General features: G+C 44.6%; 1 protein-coding gene across 2 annotated transcripts in view; it reads right to left on the bottom strand.

The window, feature by feature from the left end:
* IMPL2 (inositol monophosphatase family protein) overlaps nt 1-21,116 on the bottom strand; it is a 160,963-nt gene that overhangs the window by 85,297 nt on the left and 54,550 nt on the right. For both annotated transcript variants that reach the window (XR_015264906.1, XM_086791542.1), the window contains exon 3: nt 10,303-10,397. Coding sequence is in view for 1 of the 2 variants with exons in the window: in XM_086791542.1 (XP_086647668.1) it covers nt 10,303-10,397 (95 nt within the window). In the remaining variant the exon portion in view is untranslated. The remainder of the gene's footprint in view (nt 1-10,302; nt 10,398-21,116) is intronic.

Here is a 21,116-nt window from a genome sequence, read left to right as displayed (position 1 = left end):
CTGGACTAAGCCTAGTATCTGGGATGATCCCCTCCATGCTACATCTTTTCAATCTCCCTCCAGGCATGATAGAGTAGATGATGCAATCTGAATCCTCCTAGCCCAGGAGAGAAATGACCGACAAAAGTATGCATATCCTCGAAAAGACTCCCAGCCAACACACAGATGAATCTCCATGGAAGGTCCCAGAGAGCCACTCATGCGGAATAGCTGCATCAATCTGATCAATACGTATGCGAGAGCCCCTAAGATGTTGAATGGATGCAGCTCTCCGATACTCCGGAAGACTCTTAAAGGTCTTCCAAGCAAACACTGTGTATGCACATCTCTCCCATCCTGACCACTGCATGTAACAAGATGCACGAAGCGGCCAACCGGCCTCATCCCTGATGAACTCGTTCCACATAATAGGTTGTCGGCCAACCTCATCCAAAGACATAGGAAGCCTTTGTCACAAAAATGGTCTCATGCTTCTCCATGCTCTGACAATGGCTACAATAAGAGGGGAAGATGGTGCCCTAATATCAGCCTCTGTGAGACTAATAAATAGTAGACCTAGCATCATCTCTCTTGACTTTATATATATATGTACGCGTTTTGGTCCAGTGTTTCAGTTGGTGCATGTCACAGAGTGAAACGTTTCGGGTTGGAACTCCGCGTTTCGGGATGAAACGTTTCGTGGTGACGCTCGATGCAAGGCACCGACCACCTTCCTTGCCCTTGGTGAGATCTCTTCTCCGATCCTGGGATTGCCTGACGAGCTTCTTGGTTCATATTCCACCGTGGTCATTTGAAGAGGCTAACATGTGTGGAATGACTTGATTTTGTTTAAATATGGTAGACCTCTTGGGGCAGCCATGCATATCCAAGGGGCTGCCCACGCAACTCTTCTCCTCTTAGTGCTGGATTGGAAGAGGCACATGAGTCTCATGGAGGATGAGAGAACGCTTCGCACCTAGCACTTGGGAGGCACTAGTCAGAGGATTATGCAGATGAATGCAACCATACCCAAGCTGTAACTATTTGGCCCTCCTGGCTCTATTTCACATGATGAAACCCATGCCCGGACTCCAGAGAGGTGGAAGAAGACATGGGGACAGGGTCCATGAGGGATGATTAAGAAAAAGCATCATCCTTGGTCAAAAAGCAAGAATAAGCAAAAAGTCAAACAGGGTTGACCGCAAGCCAAGGGCATCATTGGAAAGAGGAGATTGAGCCAGGCCAAAAAGCTAAAAGGCGCTTTCTCAAAAAGCAACTCTAAGGCCAAAAAGCAACTCTAAGGCCAAAAAGCTAGAGAAGCAAAGCACCAAAAGTTGAGTAATATTTTATTGATAAAAGTAAAAAGACCAAAAGCAAAGGCAAAAAGGGAAAAGCAAAAGCATAAAAAGGCAAAGCAAAAGTATGGACAAGCTTTTGGCAAAAAGCAAGGCTTCCCCAAGGTATAAAGGAACCCCTCCCTTCTCATCATCCATGGAGGCTTGGAGTTTATCCTCACCTTCATTAACATCATCATGGATGAAGGGGGGGTGTGAAGCTCTCCATCATCTTTAAGGGTGGTCATCATTATTGAAGGTTGGAACAAGACATCCTCATCTTTATCAAACACCACTAGCTCTTGGCTGTGTGCACCACCCGCCTTCAACCCATCAGGACCACCAACACCTGCTCTGTTGCCCATCTGTGCAGCCATCGTACAGCTGTTGTTCGTCACATGAAGAACGATTGCTTGCGCCATCTGTTTTCCACCTACTGCCCAGTGTCACCCACAACCCCCTTGTGCTGGCTGTGCTGCCAATACCGGTGCCAGCGCTGCTTCTACAGCTGCTGCCAGTGCCCCTCCCCTGCCTGGTTGTGCCTACTAGCACCATGTGAATCACAACCCAGCCAGCCTGCTGCACCTGCTGTCGCCAGCCACCTGGCCGCCACCTGTTGTTGTACTGTGCACCGCCTCTCTATCATCTGCAGCAGCCAATACCGTTGTACTGCTGTTCCGAACCCCCTACAGCAGCAGCCAACTCTGTCTACAGCCGGCTGCTAACTGACATCGTCTACCTGCTGCTCCTTGTTTGGTTGCCATCTACAGAAGATGTGCCACCAACTGTTGCTGCCAACTACCGTGTGCTTCCAACATCACCATATTGTTGTACAAAACCACCTGAACCTGGTTGCGCCATAAGAAGCATTGCCTCTTGCTTGTGTGCCACCCAGCTCCATCATCTGCCACCAAACAGATCTGCCAGCGCCGTCTGTTTTTGCTAACGTCAGCCGGCTTTCTTTCAACCTTGTTGGGGAACGCTTTCTACCTCTGGATTGGGCATTGAGTTTATTATTGGTCGCCATATACTTCATCATCTACATACCTCTCATGTGTACCTTGTGTACGAGCTTGGAATATATGGACATGGAACTTGGATATGGAGCTTAGGCATGGAACGTGGACATGAAAGCTTGAACTCGGACCCGAAGCTTGGGCATGGAACTTGGACATGAACATGGAACTTGGACATGAAAGCTTGAACTTGGACTTGAAGCTTGGGCATGGAACTTGGTTATGAACATGAAACTTAGACATATAGCTTGTACATGGATCTGGACTTGTACTTGATCTGGACCTGGTTTTGGATTTGGATTTGGACCTGGATCTCGACTTGGATTTGATTTGGATCTGGACTTGGATCTGTTTCTGGACTTGGATTTGTTTCTGGACTTGGATTTAGATTTGGATATCCTACATCGGCATATTTGTTTGTTTTGTATTCATTGATTGTATTGATCCTGGCCAGTGTGCCCGTGGACTGATCCTGAATAAATTCCTGAAAGGAGGCGGGGCCTGTTTCCCACTCAGTGTGGTGTACTGTGCAAGATCCCCATTCCCTTTTCTCTCTCCTCTCTCTCTCTCTTTATATCTTTATCTCTTGGACACATGGTTCAGTCTGTCACTGCACGCCCCACTGGGCTTATAGTGGTATCAGAGCTGGATTTCTCTTGAAAAAACTTTCTTGGGGTGTCAGAGCCATGTCGACAACAAAGGGAAACCAAGGGCCTAATGAAGGGAACAACTATGAGGCCAATCCAAGTTTTCAAGATGGGAACCAAGGCCGACAGTCTATTTCTCATGAGACCACCGCCATGACATCAGAAGAGTACCTTGACTTTGAGCAGTTCAGATGACCACTCAGAGATGAAGAATTCCTTGCTTGGAGAACCAAGAGGGAACGGGACCAAAGAAGGGCTCAAATGTTTGAAGATTTCATCAACTATCGAGCCACCAAAGCCAAAGGAGTTGAAGCTGCTAAAGCTCATCTCAGAAGGGTCTAGAGCTACTTGGTCTATTTCTTGTGGAGGAGACAAGGAGGCTACTCATTAACTAGCTATCTCAGATGCCGTTTCTTTGGAACAAGTCAGGAAAAGAAGGGACACTTGGCTGCAAATTGTCCCGACAAGCCAAAGTAAGAAACCAGAGAGATTGAAAGATCATCATATTGACATCATGCAAAGAAGCTCAACAAGAGGAGATTATGAAGCAAATGACCGAGCAATTGGAAAAAGGGTTTGATTAGACCTAGCTCAATATCTTTTTGCTCTGCAATCTTATTGGTTCAGAAAAAGGATGGTTTTTGGCATCATAGTTGTTAGGTACGATACCGTATGGTTCGTACAATACGATACTGTACAGAAAAATACAGTATGATATAAAAAAATTTCTTATCGTACGGTCTTTTAAAAAAATACTTACAAACTTTAGTATTTTCAATTTCAAAGAGAAGACAAGTTGTCACATGATGATGACTCAAACCAAAATTCCATTAAAACCAAGTTGAAAACATACATAGATGTTAGGCTAAAGCCTAAGTCATACAATGCGAGGCGCTCTAATGCGAGGTGCTCTAGGCGCATGTAGCCATAGTAGTAAGTACAAAAAGTGGTGTACAAAAAAGGGAGGCTAGAGGGTTGGGGCTAGAATCTAGATGGAGAAGTGATCACTATCAAAATCAAAGCTCTCGCTAGGATCATCTCCATCAGAAGAGTACCTATTGGAGCGCTTGCAAAAGTCACCCTCGCTAAGGATACTTCCCTCGTCATTAAACTCGGTCTCTCTAAGCTCCTATGACAAGGCAATCGGAGCATCCTCATTTGCAAGAGCGGAGGAAGAACTACAAGAACCTCATCGTGTGTTTTAAAAAATTACTTAAAAACTTAGGTATTTTCAATTTCGAGATATGGAGTATTTTAAAAAGGAGGGAAGCATCATAGTACAGAGGAAAGCTCAAACAGCCATAGACAAGCAAAAACAAGACCATTATTCCCAAAAAAAAAACTTTTTTGAAAAAATATTTTTTTGGAAAAACAAATTTCGGGAAAAAAATTCTCAGAAAAATCCGTACGAGTCCGTACAATATTCCGTACGATATGCTGTCGTACGTCATACGAAGACAACTATGCTTGGCATATGTGTATTGATTAGAGGGCTCTTAACAAGATCACTATGAAGAACAGGTTTCCTATTTCTAGGATTGATGATATTCTACATAGATTGGATGGAGCCACCATCTTTAGCAGGATGATCGACTTGAAGAGTGGTTACCAACAAGTCAGGATTGTTCCAAAGGACATTCACAAGACCATATTCAGGACTATCTTTGGACTCTATGAGTATTTGGTGATGCCTTTTGATCATACCAATGCCCCGGCTACTTTCAACTGAATGATGGAAAGAATATTTCAAGCACATAGAAAGTTTGCAACTACTTTCTTTGATGACATTATTGTGCATTCAAAGAATGAAGAAGAGCATCGAAAGCACTTGGATATGGTATTTCAAGAATTACGTAAGCACAAGTTGTATGTGAATGGCAAGAAGAGTCGGGATGGACCCAGATACGGTCAAGGCTATTATGGAATGGCCAGAGTTGACTAGTGTGCATGCAGTTCAAAGTTTTATTGGCTTATGCTCTTATTACAAGAAGTTCATCAAGCGATTTGTCGTGGTAGCAAGTCCACTACATGATTTGACAAATAAAGCCGTGGGATTTCGGTGGGCCAAAGCTGAAAAAGAATCCTTTGAAGCACTTAAGTTTTATGCTAGCAAAGGACCAATATTGATTATTCCAGATTTATCAAAGCTGAAAAAGAATCCTTTGAAGCACTAAAGTTTTATGCTAGCAAAGGACCAGTATTGATTATTCGAGATTTATCAAAACCATTTATGGTAGAGTGTGATGCCTCGGGGGATTGCATTGGAGCAGTCTTGAACCAAGAAGTTCATGCCGTGACCTATCAGAGTCGAAGACTTCAAGGAGCTGAAAAGACCGCACCCACTTACGAGAAAAAATTGATGCTATCATTCATGCTTTAAAGATTTGGAAGCACTATCTTATGGCTGTTGAGTTTGTTATCAAGACGGATCATCAAAGTCTTAGGCTCAACCTAAGATATCAGAAAAGCATATAAGATGGGCTAGTTATTTGGCCCAATTTCATTCTCAGATTATGCATACCCATGGTAAAGACAACAAAGTAGTAGATGCTCTATCTCGAAGACCCTTGAGCCATGAGGTTTCTATGGGTTACCATATGGATTTCACTTTGATGAAGGATCCTTATGCTACCAAAGAGGATTTCAAACATGTTTTGGAACAAATTATAGGATATAGATTTGGTGACTTTTTATGTTTTCAAGAAGGGTTTTCTTATGATACAAACCCAAGTCATGTGTAACACAAGGAATTGAGGCCAAAGTAATGGAAGAGTGCCATGCTTCTCCCTACATGGGGCATAGAGACACCTTGACTACACTTCAAGCTTTGGAGAGCTATTTCTATTGTCCTACTATGAGAAAGGACATTGAACTTTATGATTCAAGAATGTTTGGTTTGTCAGAAGGTCAAGTTTGATTAACAAACACCAGCAGGATTATTGCACCCATTTAATGATCTATGGGAGAATATTGCTATGGATTTTATCTTTGGATTGCCAAAGTCAGGGAATGATGGTATATGGACCTTTCAGGATACCAAGAAGATCAACCGTGTATGTCATCAGTTGGACTTTTCAGATCATTGGAAGATATGTAATGTTTTCCATGATAGTTTATTGAAACCATGTACAAGAGGAGCCTGTATTATTGACGAATCCACCAAGGGGGGTGGAAGAACCAGAACAGATTGAGTTTCATTTTGTCAGAAAGTTCCTCTTGGAATTCGGGTGATATTCGCCATTGGACGCAAAATGGATGCCAGAGGAGTACTTTTAGGACTATCCAAATATACTTCGAGCTTATGAGAAAGTGGTTGGTCCAGATGCATTTGAAGTACAGTTATGGACGCCTTGTGATCAAGACAGATTCAAGAGGGAGCCTCTAGCCCTCTTCACTGTATTGGACTGGAATTGATCATTATTCTGCTTATAATGGTTATTTGGACATGCTCTAGTTTGGGTGGCAACGATGCTTGATAGCCCAAGGAGCAAGATTTGTATATGGGAGGCAACGATGCCAGATGACCCATTCGACGGCAACCATGCCAGATATCTTGGATTTCGCGGTTGGGCGGTCATTGCGACCAAATGGCCCAGATGACTATATTGGATTTCACAATCGGGCGGTCATTGCGACCAGATGGCCCAGATGACTGTATTGGATCTCATAGTCCGGCAGTCAATGTGACCAGATGGCCCAGATGACTATGGAAGAACTCTCGGGCGGTCCTAGTGACTGGAACATATGGATATCCTTGAAACACTTGCAATCCACAATTGAGGAAAACTACGATGTAAGAGGAAGGGAATGTAACTATTTGGCCCTCCTAGCTCTATTTCACATGATGAAACCCATGCCCGGACACCAAATAGGTGGAAGAAGACATGGGGACAAGGTCCATGAGGTTTGATTGAGAAAAAGCATTATTCTTGGTTAAAAAGCAAGAAAAAACAAGAAGTCAAACAGGGTTCACCATGAGCCAAGGGTATCATTGGAAAGAGGAGACTGAACCGGGCCAAAAACCTAAAAGGCGCTTTGTCAAAAAGCAGCTCCAAGGCCAAAAAGCAAGGCCTTGATGCCAGAAAAGCAAAACACCAAAAGTTGAGTAATATTTTATTATTAATAAAAGTAAAAAGAGCAAAAGCAAAGGCAAAAAGGGAAAAGAAAAAGCATGGAGCAAAGGCAGCCGGCGAGTTCCGTTCGCCGCTTGATTCACCGTGTCTCTAAGCCAGTTAAATGACCATTGGCGAAAAGCAAGGCTTCTCCAAGGTATAAAAGAAGCATGAACCCCTCCCTTCTCATCATTCCATGGAAGCTTGGAGTTTATCCTCATCTTCATTAACATCATCATGGATGAAGGGCCCCGGGGTTGTGAAGCTCTCAATCATCTTTAAGGGTGGTCATCGTCATTGAAGATTAGAACTCGATATCCTCATCTTTATCAAACACCACCAGCTCTTGGCTGTGTGTGCCACCCACCTTCAACCCGTCAAGACCACCACCAACACCTGCTCTGCTGCCCATTTGTGCAGCCATCGTATAGCTGATGTTCGTCGCCTTAAGAACGATTGCTTGCGCCATCTGTTTTCCACCTGCTGCCCAGTGCCGCCCACAACCGCCTTGTGCTGGTTGCGCAGCCAATACTGGCGCCAGCGCTGCCGTCAGTGCCCCTTCCCTGCCTGGATGTGCCTACTAGCAGCATCTGAATCACGACCCAGCCAGCCTGTTGCACCTACTGTCGCCAGCCACCTCGCCAGCACCTGCTGCCGTACTGTGTGCTGCCACCTGTCATCTGCAACAGCCAGTATCATTGTACTGTTGTTCCGAACCCCCTACAGCAGCAGCCAGTGCTGTCTACAACGGGTTGCTACTGACATCGTCTACCTGCTACTCCCTGTTTGGTTGCCATCTACAGAAGATGTGCCACCAACTGTTGCTGCCAACTACCGTGTGCTTCCAACATCACCATATTGTTGTACAAAACCACCTGAACCTGGCTGCACCATAAGAAGCGTTGCCTCTTGCTTGTGTGCCACCCAGCTCCGTCATCTGCCACCAAACAGATCTGCCAATGCATTGTGTTATTTGATAATGTCGGCCGGCTTTCTTTCAACCTTGTTGGGGAACGCTTTCTACCTCTGGATTGGGCATTGAGTTTACTATTGGGCATCATATACTTCATCATCTACACACCTCTCATGTGTACCTTGTGTACGAGCTTGGACTATATGGACATGGAACTTAGACATGGAACTTGGATATGGAGCTTAGGCATGGAACTTGGACATGAAAGCTTGAACTTGGACTTGAGGCTTGGGCATGGAACTTGCACATATAGCTTGGACATGAAAGCTTGAACTTGGACTTGAAGCTTGGGCATGCAACTTGGACATGAACATGAAACTTGGACATATAGCTTGGACATGGATCTGGGATTGGACTTCACCTAGACCTAGTTTTGGATCTGGATTTGGACCTGGATCTGGACTTTGATTTGATTTGGATCTGGATTTTGACTTGGATTTGTTTCTGGACTTGGATATGGACTTGAACTTGGATTCGGATTTGGATATCCTACATCGGCATATCTGTTTGTTTGGTATTCATTGATTGTATTGATCTTGGCCAGTGTGCTCGTGGATTGTTCCTGAATAAATTCCTAAAAGGGGCGGGGCCTGTTCCCCACTCAGTGTGGTGTACTGTGCAAGATCTCCATTCCCTTTTATCTCTCCCCTCTCTCTTTATATCTTTATCTCTTGGACACGTGGTTGAGTCTGTCAATGCACGCCCCGTTGGGCTTACACGTTCAAAGAATATCTTGAGCTTTGTCTAGTGATTGGTTGCTTCTTAGCGAGGTTCTTGAGGCCCCTAGGGCAGTGGCAGCCACCATTGCTCAGGCACCATACCCTGCGAGTTGTTGCTGCTGCCTCTCCGAAGAACCTCCCTCTGCACCATACACTTCAACGACTAGATAGCTGCCAATTCCTGAAGCAGATTGAGTTTTCTAGCTTAACCGGGGTGTTTTCTCTACCAACAAATGGGGACATCGCACATTCACGTCCTTGCTGCCACTTAATGCAGGAGAGACAGTGTGTACTCTCCTGGCAGAGGATGGTAGCCTGCGATACACCCCCCCCCACACACACACTCCCTCCAAACAGCAGGAGGTCCGAGGAAGAGCAGCAGTCCGCCCCATGAGCGGTAGGCTCCCCATCACTCTCGCCGACAATGCCGTCCTTGCTCTTCAGATGCAGGCCCCCCCCCCCCCCCCCTCCCACCCACCCCGGGCAAAAAAAAAAAAATCCACCACCTGCTGCTTCTCCTTTGGATTCCGCCTCTTTCCACACCCCTCACCCTACCCCAGATCCCCCTAAATCTGTTAGACGCTGGTCATTCCACAGATTCTCCGACCCAGTCAAGATGATTATCACCTCTTCCCCAGACTCGGCTTTCATTTTCAGTCCTTAAGTGGCAAGCCTCAGATCATGGGCCATATCCAGTGGACTATGCATTCTTAAGGTGCCTTCCCAACTATGACGAGTTGGTTGCTCTTCTTCGTACCTATGTGGTTCTGCCTACACTGTGAATATGTTCTTTCAGAAATTATCTTTGTCCCACTTTCAAGCTTCTAGATGGTGTAATTGAGGGGTGGTAGTCTTCTTGTCACCCCAACTATGTTGACGCCCAATGTCGAAACACTGGAATGGAATGAAATTTAAACCCCTTTTTCATGCTTCTTTTTTTCAGCAAACTTCATGCTTCAGTGGCATTTAGAACAGGATTCAAAAAAAAATACAAATCACTTGTCTCCTCCCATGATTTGTTCAGTTTGCTTTTTCTGTTTGTCTGCGGTTTGGAGCTGCCTTCATAGTCACCAGAAACAAGAAACAGGATTGAAAACGTTTTAGGAATGGAAAGTGGGAAACGAGTTTTTAGGGGTGGAAACGGCCGTTTCCTGTGACAACATCACTTGGGAAACAAGAAACGGCCATGGAAACGGATGGGGTCCTAAAACGGAGAAACACGTTTCTAGGGACTGAAACGGCCGCCGTTTCTTGTGACTATGGCTGCCTTGAAATTTAAACATCAAACACTTTGCATCTGACATAACATTTAAAATAACACAAATGCGAGGGTGGTGCATACTGTATAAGAGGTGGATCATTTTTTCAATGTCTTCACGACGATCAACTAGAAGACTCCTAGACTTATGCACAAAACATTATAGACAAACCATTCCTTAAAAACGTTCATGCTGAGTAATCAAACACACCAAAATACGAATGAACTGCCAAAAGTATGCACAATCAAGACAATAAAGCAGACCTGTGATAAAGCTTTTGGTACCATCGATGGGGTCCAACACCCATACATAATCATAGTCTTCTTTGGGTGCATCCAATCCCCATTCTTCACCAAATCTGGGAAAAGCAAAAGGAAAACACAAGTGCATTCTTAACTACTATTCAATTTACGTGCCATAAGCGTTGTTTGGTTTCTTATTCAGAATAGCATCAATAGCTGTAGTAGTTTTTCCTCAGAGAATACAATTTGTTTTAACGGCAAGTTGTCAAATTGTCATAAGACAAGGAAATATTCAACAGTACGTTTTATTTTTGAATAAATATGTTATTCAAGAATGTCTTAAAAAATTATCTAGAAACAAGAATGTGGTAAATGTCTCCAACGATTTCACAATCTCACGTTGGTCCCAACCATGGTTGATAACCATTTTATTTTGAAACACGGCTTCAATAGCTTGCTTCCAGGAAGCTGCCTACTTAGCATTCTCCCCCATAAGCTTCTAGCCTTCTCATCTCTTTGTGGGCATTGAGCATTAAGCGCAAACTTCCATCACAATTCTTCCATCTTCAAAAACTGTAATATATACTCTTAATCTAGTTTCACTTTTCTAAAAATGATAATTTCCAAGATTGGCCAGCATAAATGTTTGTTTAAGCATCCAAACTCATTTACAGCACTATAATCTGCTTTCCTCATTCAAAAATCAGTATCACATTTCCCCTGAGCATGAGAGCTGGAGTCACCTGGACAAATTAGAGGGTGAAGGCCACTCTCCGCGAGCAGGTGACATACCAGTCCTAGATGCTGCGAGACGCCCGTGTTACCAACGCCATAGAGGCAGCCTGGCCTATGGCTAGGATGGAGCTCCTGCCCTTTTTCCCGTGGCTTCATGCTTTCACAAGTGCATCACCGATATGTAGTGTGTTAGCACTATCCTAATAATGTGTAGCCACAGCTTTACAGGATAAAGTGTATGGCCGTTTTGCACACACATTCAATAGTTTAATTACTTTATAGACTTGGGATAATCAGCTACGCCCAATTAAAGTTAGGTATTGAATATTTCTGAACCAACACCAACAATGTACTTTCAACAAACAAATCAAGGAACCATGTAGCTCAACTGTGTAAAGGCAAACCATAATAGTTTTGTTGGGATTTGGAGCTACATTTGTCCGTATTGTGTGTGTGAACCACCCCTTAAATGTCTTGCGCTCGCATCTGTGACCACTTGCGCAGCTCCATCTGCCGCCCTCTACTGCATCTGCAGCGCCGTAAAGAAACAAACAAATCAAGGAACAATTTAGCTCAGCTGTGTTAAGGCAAACCATAATATTTTGTTGGGATTCGGAGCTACGTGTGTCAGTATTGTGTGTGTGTGAACCGGTGTGTGTGCGCGCGTGTGTGTGTGGCGCTCGCCTGCGACCCTGCGACCCTGTTCGCCTGCGAAAAAGCTTGAGTGTGTGGTGCACTCGCCTGCGACCCTGTTCTACTGCTCGCCTGCGACCCTGCGACCCTGTTCGCCTGCGACTCTACTCGCTTGTGAGCCTGCGACTTTGTTCGCCTGCGAACCTGCGACTGTCCTCGCCTGCGTCTTTGCTCGACTCTGCTCGCCACTTACCTGTCTGATAAAGCCGGCGACCACATGAAAGAATCTGTCCAGCGACAGCGTGAGTCTTCTCTGTGCCGCTGAGTGTGTTCACTCGCCCCTGTGTGTGCTGCGTTGTACATCTCTGTTTGTGTCTGTACGCGCGTGCGTGCGTACTGTGTGTGTGTGCGTGTTTTTGTGTGTGTGTGTGTGCCAGCCAGCCCGACTCCTGTTCTACAGCAACGTTCTACAGCAGCAGTACTTCCTCGTCTGCAGCAGCATTAGGGTTTCTACTTCATTTGGGGCTTGCAGCAGATTCGGCCAGTGGTACCGCAGCAAATTCTTGTCTGCAGCAGCAGTAGGGCTTACAGCAGTTCTGGGGATTATAGAAAATTTAAGGTGTGCATGATGGAATCACCTGAGCTGGCCATTTATAAGCGTCGGAAAGCAATGAACACCTCGAATTTGGATGCCATGTCTTTGATTAAGGAATGCATGCATGAGGATTTCGAAGAAGCAAGATGTGCTTGGGAAGGACCTGCTCCAGTCACAGAAGTGCGTATTCCGGTGCAGGAGCTCATGGATCCGGTTGCGCAGTATGCATTGAATGCAGTGATTCTCTTTTTCCCGGGCAAGATGCCTAGTGCACAGGATGTGGGACAATGGGTTGATTTCTTGCTTAAGCGTCAAGCAATCCGGGGTGTTTATTTTGGAGCAAGAGGATTCTATGAGGTCTTGTTAGCAGACATGGAAGCTAGAGATGCTTTGTTGGAAATGTCTCCCCTCTTCTTCAATACGCAAATGACTCATGTTCTTCCCTGGGCTCTTACTAAAGATTATCAGAGCCTTATTCGACATAAGTGCCCGGTTTGGGTTGAAGTGGTGGATTTTCCTCGTACTTGGCGTCATTTTCTTCCTTTGTTGGCTGCTCCATTGGGCAAAGTGATTTGCCCCCCGAAGTTGGATGCCAATACAAATCGTTTTTGTATTCTATGGGACACTGATCTTCCTGCTCCTACGGGCATTACCGTTGATTCTGGGGACACAGTGGTCGGAAAGCGACCATTCAAGCTTAAATGGGGCAAATTTGCCAATTCCTGTTTTCGCTGTGGCAAATTTAGTCATATGCAATCTGAATGTTCTGAACCAAATCTACAACCCCCTCCTTCGGCTGTCCCTACCCCTCAGACTCCTCCTCCAGCGAAATCTTCCCCTGAGGCACAATCTAAAGGTGCTTCCGCATCCACATCAACAACTGGACTAAATAAAGGTAAAGGGAAGCAGTCTCAAATGCCAAGTGTTCCTGCTTCCCCGAACATCAAAGACAAGGGCAAAGAGAAGCTTCCTGCTACTCAGGCGTGGATAGTACCCAAGAAAACTGTCAAAGCACGTACTCTACCATCTTCTCGCAATTATGTGCCCCCCTTGAAGAATGTTGCTCAGCAAAAACTGCCTTGTAATGATAACTCTTCCTTGGCTCAGGCCTGGGATAAAGTTGTTCGATCTTATAAGGAAGTAGTTACAGGGGGCACCGCTTCAACGTCGGAAGGCCATCACTTGTTTCCTCCACATTCGAGTTTTGATTTGGCAGCTGATGTTTCCGCGACAGATGCGGATGTGCCCATGGGCACGAGTTCTTAAGCTTTCTGTTGGTTTTCTCGCCCACTGTATATACCATTTAAGATGCATAGTTCTATACATTGCATTTCATATAATGTGCGCGGATTATGCAATCAGGATAAATGGAGGCTAATCTGGCACTATGTACATACTTGCAAAGCAGATATTGTTGTTCTTCAAGAGCATAATCAGCATAATTTTGCCGGACAAACTTCCTATTTTGCGGGATATTGGATAGCTTATGCAGGATCTGCTGGATACTCTGGAGTGCTGATGCTTGTTCGCCATGAATTATTTCCCATGTTGGTATTCAATGATCCAACTGGCAGATGGATGGTCATTCAATGTATTATCAATGGGGAAGTTTTTGAGTTTGGTGGTGTGTATGCATACACAGCCTCTACTGACAGGGCTCGTTTGTGGCATGCCATCTCCTCTTATTGTTGGCGTTCTAATGCATTTCTTTGTGGCGATTTTAATAATGCTCCAAATCATGTGGATAATACTACTGGACATTCTCACATGCTTCATGTGGAACGACAAGCTTGGGATCTCTTTCAGCACACATGTAATGCCTTGGATTTGTGGCCTCTGTTGCAAGCCAATGATCCAGGATTCACATTTCAGCATAACGCTCGATCAATGTATCGTGCTCGTCTGGACCGATGGTATCTCTTTCAGATGCAGCAGTATGATGATTTTGTATGTGATATGTGGATTGATTACTCCTTGTGTCTCTCGGATCATGCTCCGATATGCTTGAAAATACAATTCGGTTCATGTTCTGCCAATGATTCATTAACTAGAAAGAGACTTCTGCATGTCAATAATGCTTATCTTAAGCATGAGGTTTTTCGCAATCTGATTGTGGATATTATTTCGCCATTGATCTCTCAAATGCATGTTGATATGGACACAGCATGGTTTCGTTTTGTTATGCGGGTTCAATGTGTGATCCAGGATTATGGCAGACACTATTTATCGCATTTCAGAGAGCAAGTTCAACAGGCCAAAGGCACTTGTCAAAGTTTGATGCATCTGGCTAACACTTCATCTCTTACTGAAATCCAGATGACAGAGTTGCTTTCTGCTCGTGCTTTGTTGCACCGTAATGATGAGAGAAAATTGGCAAAGTGGCAGACTAGAGCTCGCCAAAAGGCTATAGCGGATAAAGGATGCACTTCTAAACAATTCTTTCGTCATCTACATCTTTCTAGGCAGTCTCAAACTATTAAGAGGATTAAACTCCCGACTGGTGATTGGACTACCTCTCGTGTGGGGCTTGCACGGGCCATGGAATCTCATTATGGCAAGATTTTTGAGGCCTCTTCTCTCACGCAGGAAGGTCGAGAGGCTCGTCGCTTGTTTTTATCTCAAGTTACACCGATTTTATCGGCGCACCAGGCTCAACTTTTGGAAGCCGCCTTCACGGAGACAGAATTGTATGCCAGTTTGTGTGATTTGGGCCGTTGGAAATCTCCCGGTTGGGATGGCCTTACTGTAGAATTTTTCTTGTCGTTTTGGCACTACCTGGATCAGCCACTATTGTTAATGATAAACAGGGCATGGGAGCAACAGGTTTTGCCTTCATCTTGGAAAGAAGGCTTGCTCAAGTTGATTCCAAAGCAAGCACTTTGTGAAGAGTTCTCGCAATGGAGGCCGATTACGCTCATGCCTGTGGTTTATAAATTGCTGGCTAAAATGCTTGTCAATAGACTTAAAGGGTTTTTGCATGATGGTTTGCATCCATCTCAGTATGGCTTCATTCCACGAAGGCAAATTACTGATAATCTAGCAAATGTCATCATTGGCATGGAGTATGCGAAATACACTCGACAAGATGTATTGGTCATGCAGGTTGACATTGAAAAGGCATTTGACACTGTTCTTTGGGATTACATTGCAGATACCATGCTTCGGCTGGGATTTGGGCCTAAGCTATCCTCTGTGGTTTATTTCTTGTATGCTGACAGTACCTCTGCCGGTTTGTTGGATGGTTTTCTCACAGATCCTTGGCATTTGGGACGTTCAGTAAGGCAAGGTTGTCCTCTCAGTGCTTTGCTTTATGCGATTGCTACTCATCCCCTGCTTATGTATTTGGAATCTTTGACTTCGTCTGGAAGATTGCAGGGCTTGAAATTACCCTCTGGGAAACATTTTATTGCGCAAGCTTATGCAGATGATTCTCTCTTTATGCCTCGCAATCACCAAGATGATGTGGAACAAATTATGCACACTCTTCATTTGTTTGGATTGGCAGCAGGCCTCAAAGTGAATTTTCGTAAATCCAAACTATTGGCTCTGACTGAGTATGATTGGCATAAGCTGCTTTGGCCAGGCGAACTTGTTCCTCCGAACATTATAGTTCGTCATTTGGGTTATCCGCTGGGTTGGACTGTATCGGCTACACGGAAATTGGATTGGGTAGCCGAGCGCTTGCACTCCAAGTTACATTATTGGAAGTTGTCCACTTGGCCGCTTCATGTGCGTCTTAGAATTGTGCAATGCATTCTTGTAGCTTATGTGCAGTTTTATCTACCTTTGCTATATTGGTCTCAATCCCGCTTGAAGTCCCTTATGTCAAGTATATTGGCGCATTTCTGGCGCACTTCATCTCGTGGAAAGGGCCTCAGATTGTTATCCATGGACAAGTTATGCTCTCCTAAGCGCCTTGGAGGCCTGAATATTTTGGATTTGAGACGTCATGTTTTGGCTAGGAAAGCTATGCTTTTGCCAGTTTTGTTGGATCAGCAGCAACCCTGGACTCTCATGGTGTCCCATTTGTGTCGGCATATTGTCACGCCATTCTATGGTCATTGGCAACCCACATACTGGGATCTTATATGTGGAAAACTTGAAGGACACATTCCGGGATGTCCTTTCACTTCTTCTCTCATTATTGATTGGAAGGAAGTTACTTCACATATGATATGGCATGGTTCCCGATCTTTGATGGGCAATTCCCTGCGGCTAGAGAGTTTGCATTGGAGTCGTGTATTTTCTTCCACTTTGGTTGACCGTTCACCTCGTCAGGCATATTTTCTATCTCAAAAAGGAATTTGTCAGATACATCAGGTGGTGGATGACACTGGTCAGGTTCTTTCCTTCTCTGTTGCGGCGGATCGTTTTCAATTGGGATCCCATTATTCTCATCTTTGGACAGAAATTCAGCAGATGATTGCTGATATTTCTCCTTTACCTCGCTTGAATGTGGATTCCCGTCTATCTGATTGGAATCTTGGAACCACTGCTATGAAATGTATTTCAGCTGGGACAGTTTATGCCCTCTTGCAATCGGATGCATGGATAGTCAGACATGGTAATCAGCTATGGTCTCTCTCCAAATCTTCAATGTGGTGGAAACGTACATTGTTTCGCATTTGGAAAAGTCATCTGCCTCTTAAAGAACGCCTGTTCTTGTGGCGCTGTTTGGTTGGTGCTCTTCCTGTTGGTAGCTTGTTACATGCACGTCATATTGCGCCTTCACGTTGTGTCCGATGTAAAGCTACTGAGGAGACTGTCCCACATTTACTATGGGGTTGCGTATGCTCCAGATCGTTCATTCGCCGGGTCTCGACTGCTCTTCGCCTTCGTTTCCCTTCGGGTATTTTTCACAGATGCTTTTGGCTTTTTGGGGTGTTACAAGCATCACAGTCTCAGTTTGCTGTATTTTTCAGCTGGGTCCGATTCTGGGTCTTTTGGACCATATGGCATGTTCGGAACAACCTCATGTTCCAAGCCAATGCCATTGTTCCCTTCCATTACTTCAAGTTCTCGCTTGGTCACGCGCTTCATTTTGCTTATGATGCTGGGGACATCACTCTTGATGCTTATAGGATTTACTTTGATTGCTTCTAGGTAGTGAAGCCTATAGTTACTCTTCTTTTTCAGGGTTTTCCTCGCTTAGAGGTTTCCCACTTGTGAATAAAAAGTGTGGTCTTTTTGGTGGGTTTTCCTCGTTTTGAGGTTTCCCACCTGTAATTAATGACATGAAGCTTTACAAAAAAAAAAAAGTGTGTGTGAACCACCCCTTAAGTGTCTTGCACTCGCATCTGTGACCACTTGCGCAGCACCGCCTGCTATCCGCCGCCCTCTGCTACATCTGCAACGCCGGCTGCCCTGCCCCCGTTCGCTGCTTCTGCAACATCGGCCACCCTCCATCCTTCGCTGCCTCTGCAGCCCCGGCCTCTTGTTGCTGCCTTCTGGCAAGCATTTTGTGGCACAGGCTTATGTAGATGATTCCTCCTTCATGCCACGAGATGATCCTCGTGATCTCCACATTGTGATGGATGCCTTGGATCTGTTTGGTACAGCTGCAGGTCTCCGAATTAATTTCCGAAAATCTAAGCTTATCCTACTCAAGCCACAAGCCTAGCACAATGTACTGTGGCCAAGGACTCTTGTTCCCTCCAATCAACCGGTTAGGCATTTGGGTTACCCACTTACATGGCACACATCCTTCAAACTCCAGGCTGATTGGGTTTTGCAAAGAATAAATGCTAAATTGTAGTACTGGAAATTGGCCACACGGCCCTTACATGTTACACTCCGTATAGTGGAGTCCATTCTCATTGCATATATACATTTCTTTTTGCATCTGCTTGCCTGGCCAAAGAAGCACTTGGAAGAGTACATGTCTGCTATACTAGAGATACTTTGGAAAACCAAGCACAATACTAAAGGCCTCAGACTGTTGCGAAAGGAAAAGTTATGTACGCCAAGACATCATGGGGGCGTCAACATTCTCGACCTTCATACTCATGCCATTGCCAGGAAAGCCACTTTGCTCGCTGGTTTTGCAACCATGCCACATTTGGTGCACGGATCCTCGACTTCTGGGAAGTGATTTTCGGGCACTTTACACAGAAAATACCATGCTGCCCCTTCAGCTCTAGGTCAACCATGGACTGGAAATTGCTAACAGAGAAACTAGAACGGCATGGAAGATCACCGGATGTTGGAAACCCCATGCGCCTGGAAAGCATACATTGGAGTAGGCTGTTTCATGCTCCATTACCATGGAAAGCTTTCTTCCCGTCACAAAAGTGTGTACGTTTCGTGGCGGATGTGGTCAATGATGAAGGCTATGTTATCTCCTTCCCAGACACAAGCCGGAGGTATGGGTTAGGCATGCACTATAGGCCTCTATGGCAAATCATACGCACCCTCTTGCAGCATTTTCAGCCAATGCGCCTCCACAGAATCGTGATGAGCATTTGAAGGACTAGTGGCTTGCTCCACCTCAAGCTACAAGGTTACCTGAACTAACAGCTAAAAGGGTCTATATCAAAATGCTTGCTCCTCCTTGGATTGCGGATCATGCTAATGCGCTTTGGACAATGCACAAAACTAATAGATGGTGTGGTGGATGTTTGAGGAGTATATGGCAAAATGGTTTGCCATTGAAGGAATGATTGTTCCTTTGGAGATGCATTGTGGGAGTTCTGCCTCTTGGTGTATTTTTGGAAAAGAGGCACATCGCTATGGCAAGATGTCATTGTTGCATGCTATGCGATTAGACATTGCCTCATTTGTTATGGTATTGTGATTTCTCTCGTGCTGTACTGGACAAACTCTCAAGGCATCTTTGTACCCAATTCCCACGGGCTCATTTTGGGAAGACATTCTGGCTTTTCGTTCGGATTCCACAATGATATACCAACTTTGGGATATTCTTTGAGTGGACTACTTTTTGGGCATTGTGGACAGTATGGCAAAATAGTACGTAATAGTTTGCCTTCTTTTTTCCTTTCTACTTTGCCCCCCTCTCCTCTTGTATGTGTGATTGTGTCTTTTGTGTCTCTTGTATCTTTTGCCTATGTTTCTCCTCATGGCCCAATCTGTAGCTACTTACCATAGATGGGAATTGTATGTTGATCCCAAACGCAAACAGTTGCATTCTAATTCGCACCCTTTCCGTTGTGACAATCCCAAACTGCAGCAGTTTTGCGACACTTTTGAGGAAGGCTTTGCATATATCCAACAAGAGTGGGATGCACTTGTGCCCGATTCCCATTTGAAAATCCCCGGTCATGTGCTCTTCGACCCTGTAACAAGACAATCTCAGAAAGCGGTAATTCTTTTTTTCCCTGGTAAAATGCCAGCTACAACAACAGATGTTGGTCAATGGATAAAAGCCATGCTTGGTGGATGTTTTGTGAAAGGAGCTTACTCTCCAACAAGGGGTTTTTATGAGGTGATTCTCACTAAATCCACGCATTAACAAATATTGTTGGAAAAGTCGCCCTTGTTCTTTGGACGACAAAATGGTGCATGTTTACCCTTGGTCACCCACCAAGGACTATCACAATTTTATTAAACGAGGTGCCCTGTATGGGTGGAATATGCGCCTTGCATTGCCTTTCTTGGCTGAATCGCTGGGTAAGGTTGTATGCCCTCCCACATCTTCTTGGGATACAGACAAACAAACCCCTGATAGGGTAGCAATGGATGTTGAAATGCAAGGTATCCTGACACATGAAGTTTTCTTTTAGCTTAAATGGGAAAATTTTGTAGATTCTTGCTTTGCTTAGAAAAAGTTTAGACATATGCAATCAGAATGTTTGTCGCTTTACTGGTAAAAAGTTTGGACATGCAATCAGAATGTCCGTCACTTTTATTACGGCCGCCTGTTGCAACTATGCCCTCTAGTCAAACTGCTCCTATGCCATCAGTACAAACTCAAAAGGGGAAGAATGTAAATCATTCCCAGCATGTAGGTCTAGATAAAGGAAAAGAAAAAGTTGCCTCGATAGGCTCTCATGCAATGAATGTGAAAGATAAAGGCAAGCCGCAAGCCTGACTCTGATGCATAACAAACTCCCAAAAAAACAATAAATCCTAGATAGAGGCCTTTGCTCTCTTGTAACTTGACAAAGGAAGCTACTACATCTACTTCGCCTACCCCCGTGCCTAACACTTCAAGCAATATTACAGGAGTAGGAAGGATGTGGGCAGCGATAGTGAGAGGTGATTCTTTGTTTGCGCATGATGCAGAAAATTCAATGCACAAAAATATGGTTGATGTTCAAACTGCAGAACGTTCTTTGCATGCTGACTTGACCAGTCAGGCTACCATGCAAGTTGAGGTGTAGCCTCTCTATTACTCGCATTGTAAATATGTCTATACCAATCAGCTGCTTTACTTACAATATACAAGGCCTCTGTGATGTGAATAAATGGAGGCTATTTTGGTCATATGTAAATGCTATGCATCCCCATGTGGTTTGTTTGCAAAAGCATAATTAGCATAGTTTTGCTGGAAGAAAAGGAGTCTTCTTTGGATATCAAATCTTCTATGGAGGAACTCGAACTTTTTCTGATACCCTCATAATGGTTAAGCATCATTTATAGCCTGTATTAGCCCACAATGATTCGAATGGCCATTGGCTTGTGGTACAATGTATGATTGCAGGATAGCTATATGAATTTGCAAGTGTTTATGCATCACAAACTTCAGCATGTAGAGCTGAGACGTAGAGCTCCTTACGCGCATACCCATGGATTTCGAATGCTTTCATTGCAGGTGATTGCAATAATTCGCCTGACTTTCATGATAACACCTCTCATCGCTCTCATATGATGTCCTCTTGAAAAGCAAGATTGCATGCAGACAATGACTTCTTTG

This window comes from Cibotium barometz, chromosome 56 (genome assembly GCF_041138505.1).
Source record: "Cibotium barometz isolate CiBa-2024 chromosome 56, ASM4113850v1, whole genome shotgun sequence".
Classification (NCBI taxonomy): domain Eukaryota; kingdom Viridiplantae; phylum Streptophyta; class Polypodiopsida; order Cyatheales; family Cibotiaceae; genus Cibotium; species Cibotium barometz.
Note: the sequence above shows the minus strand (reverse complement) of the source record. Positions and strands in the feature narration are given on the sequence as shown.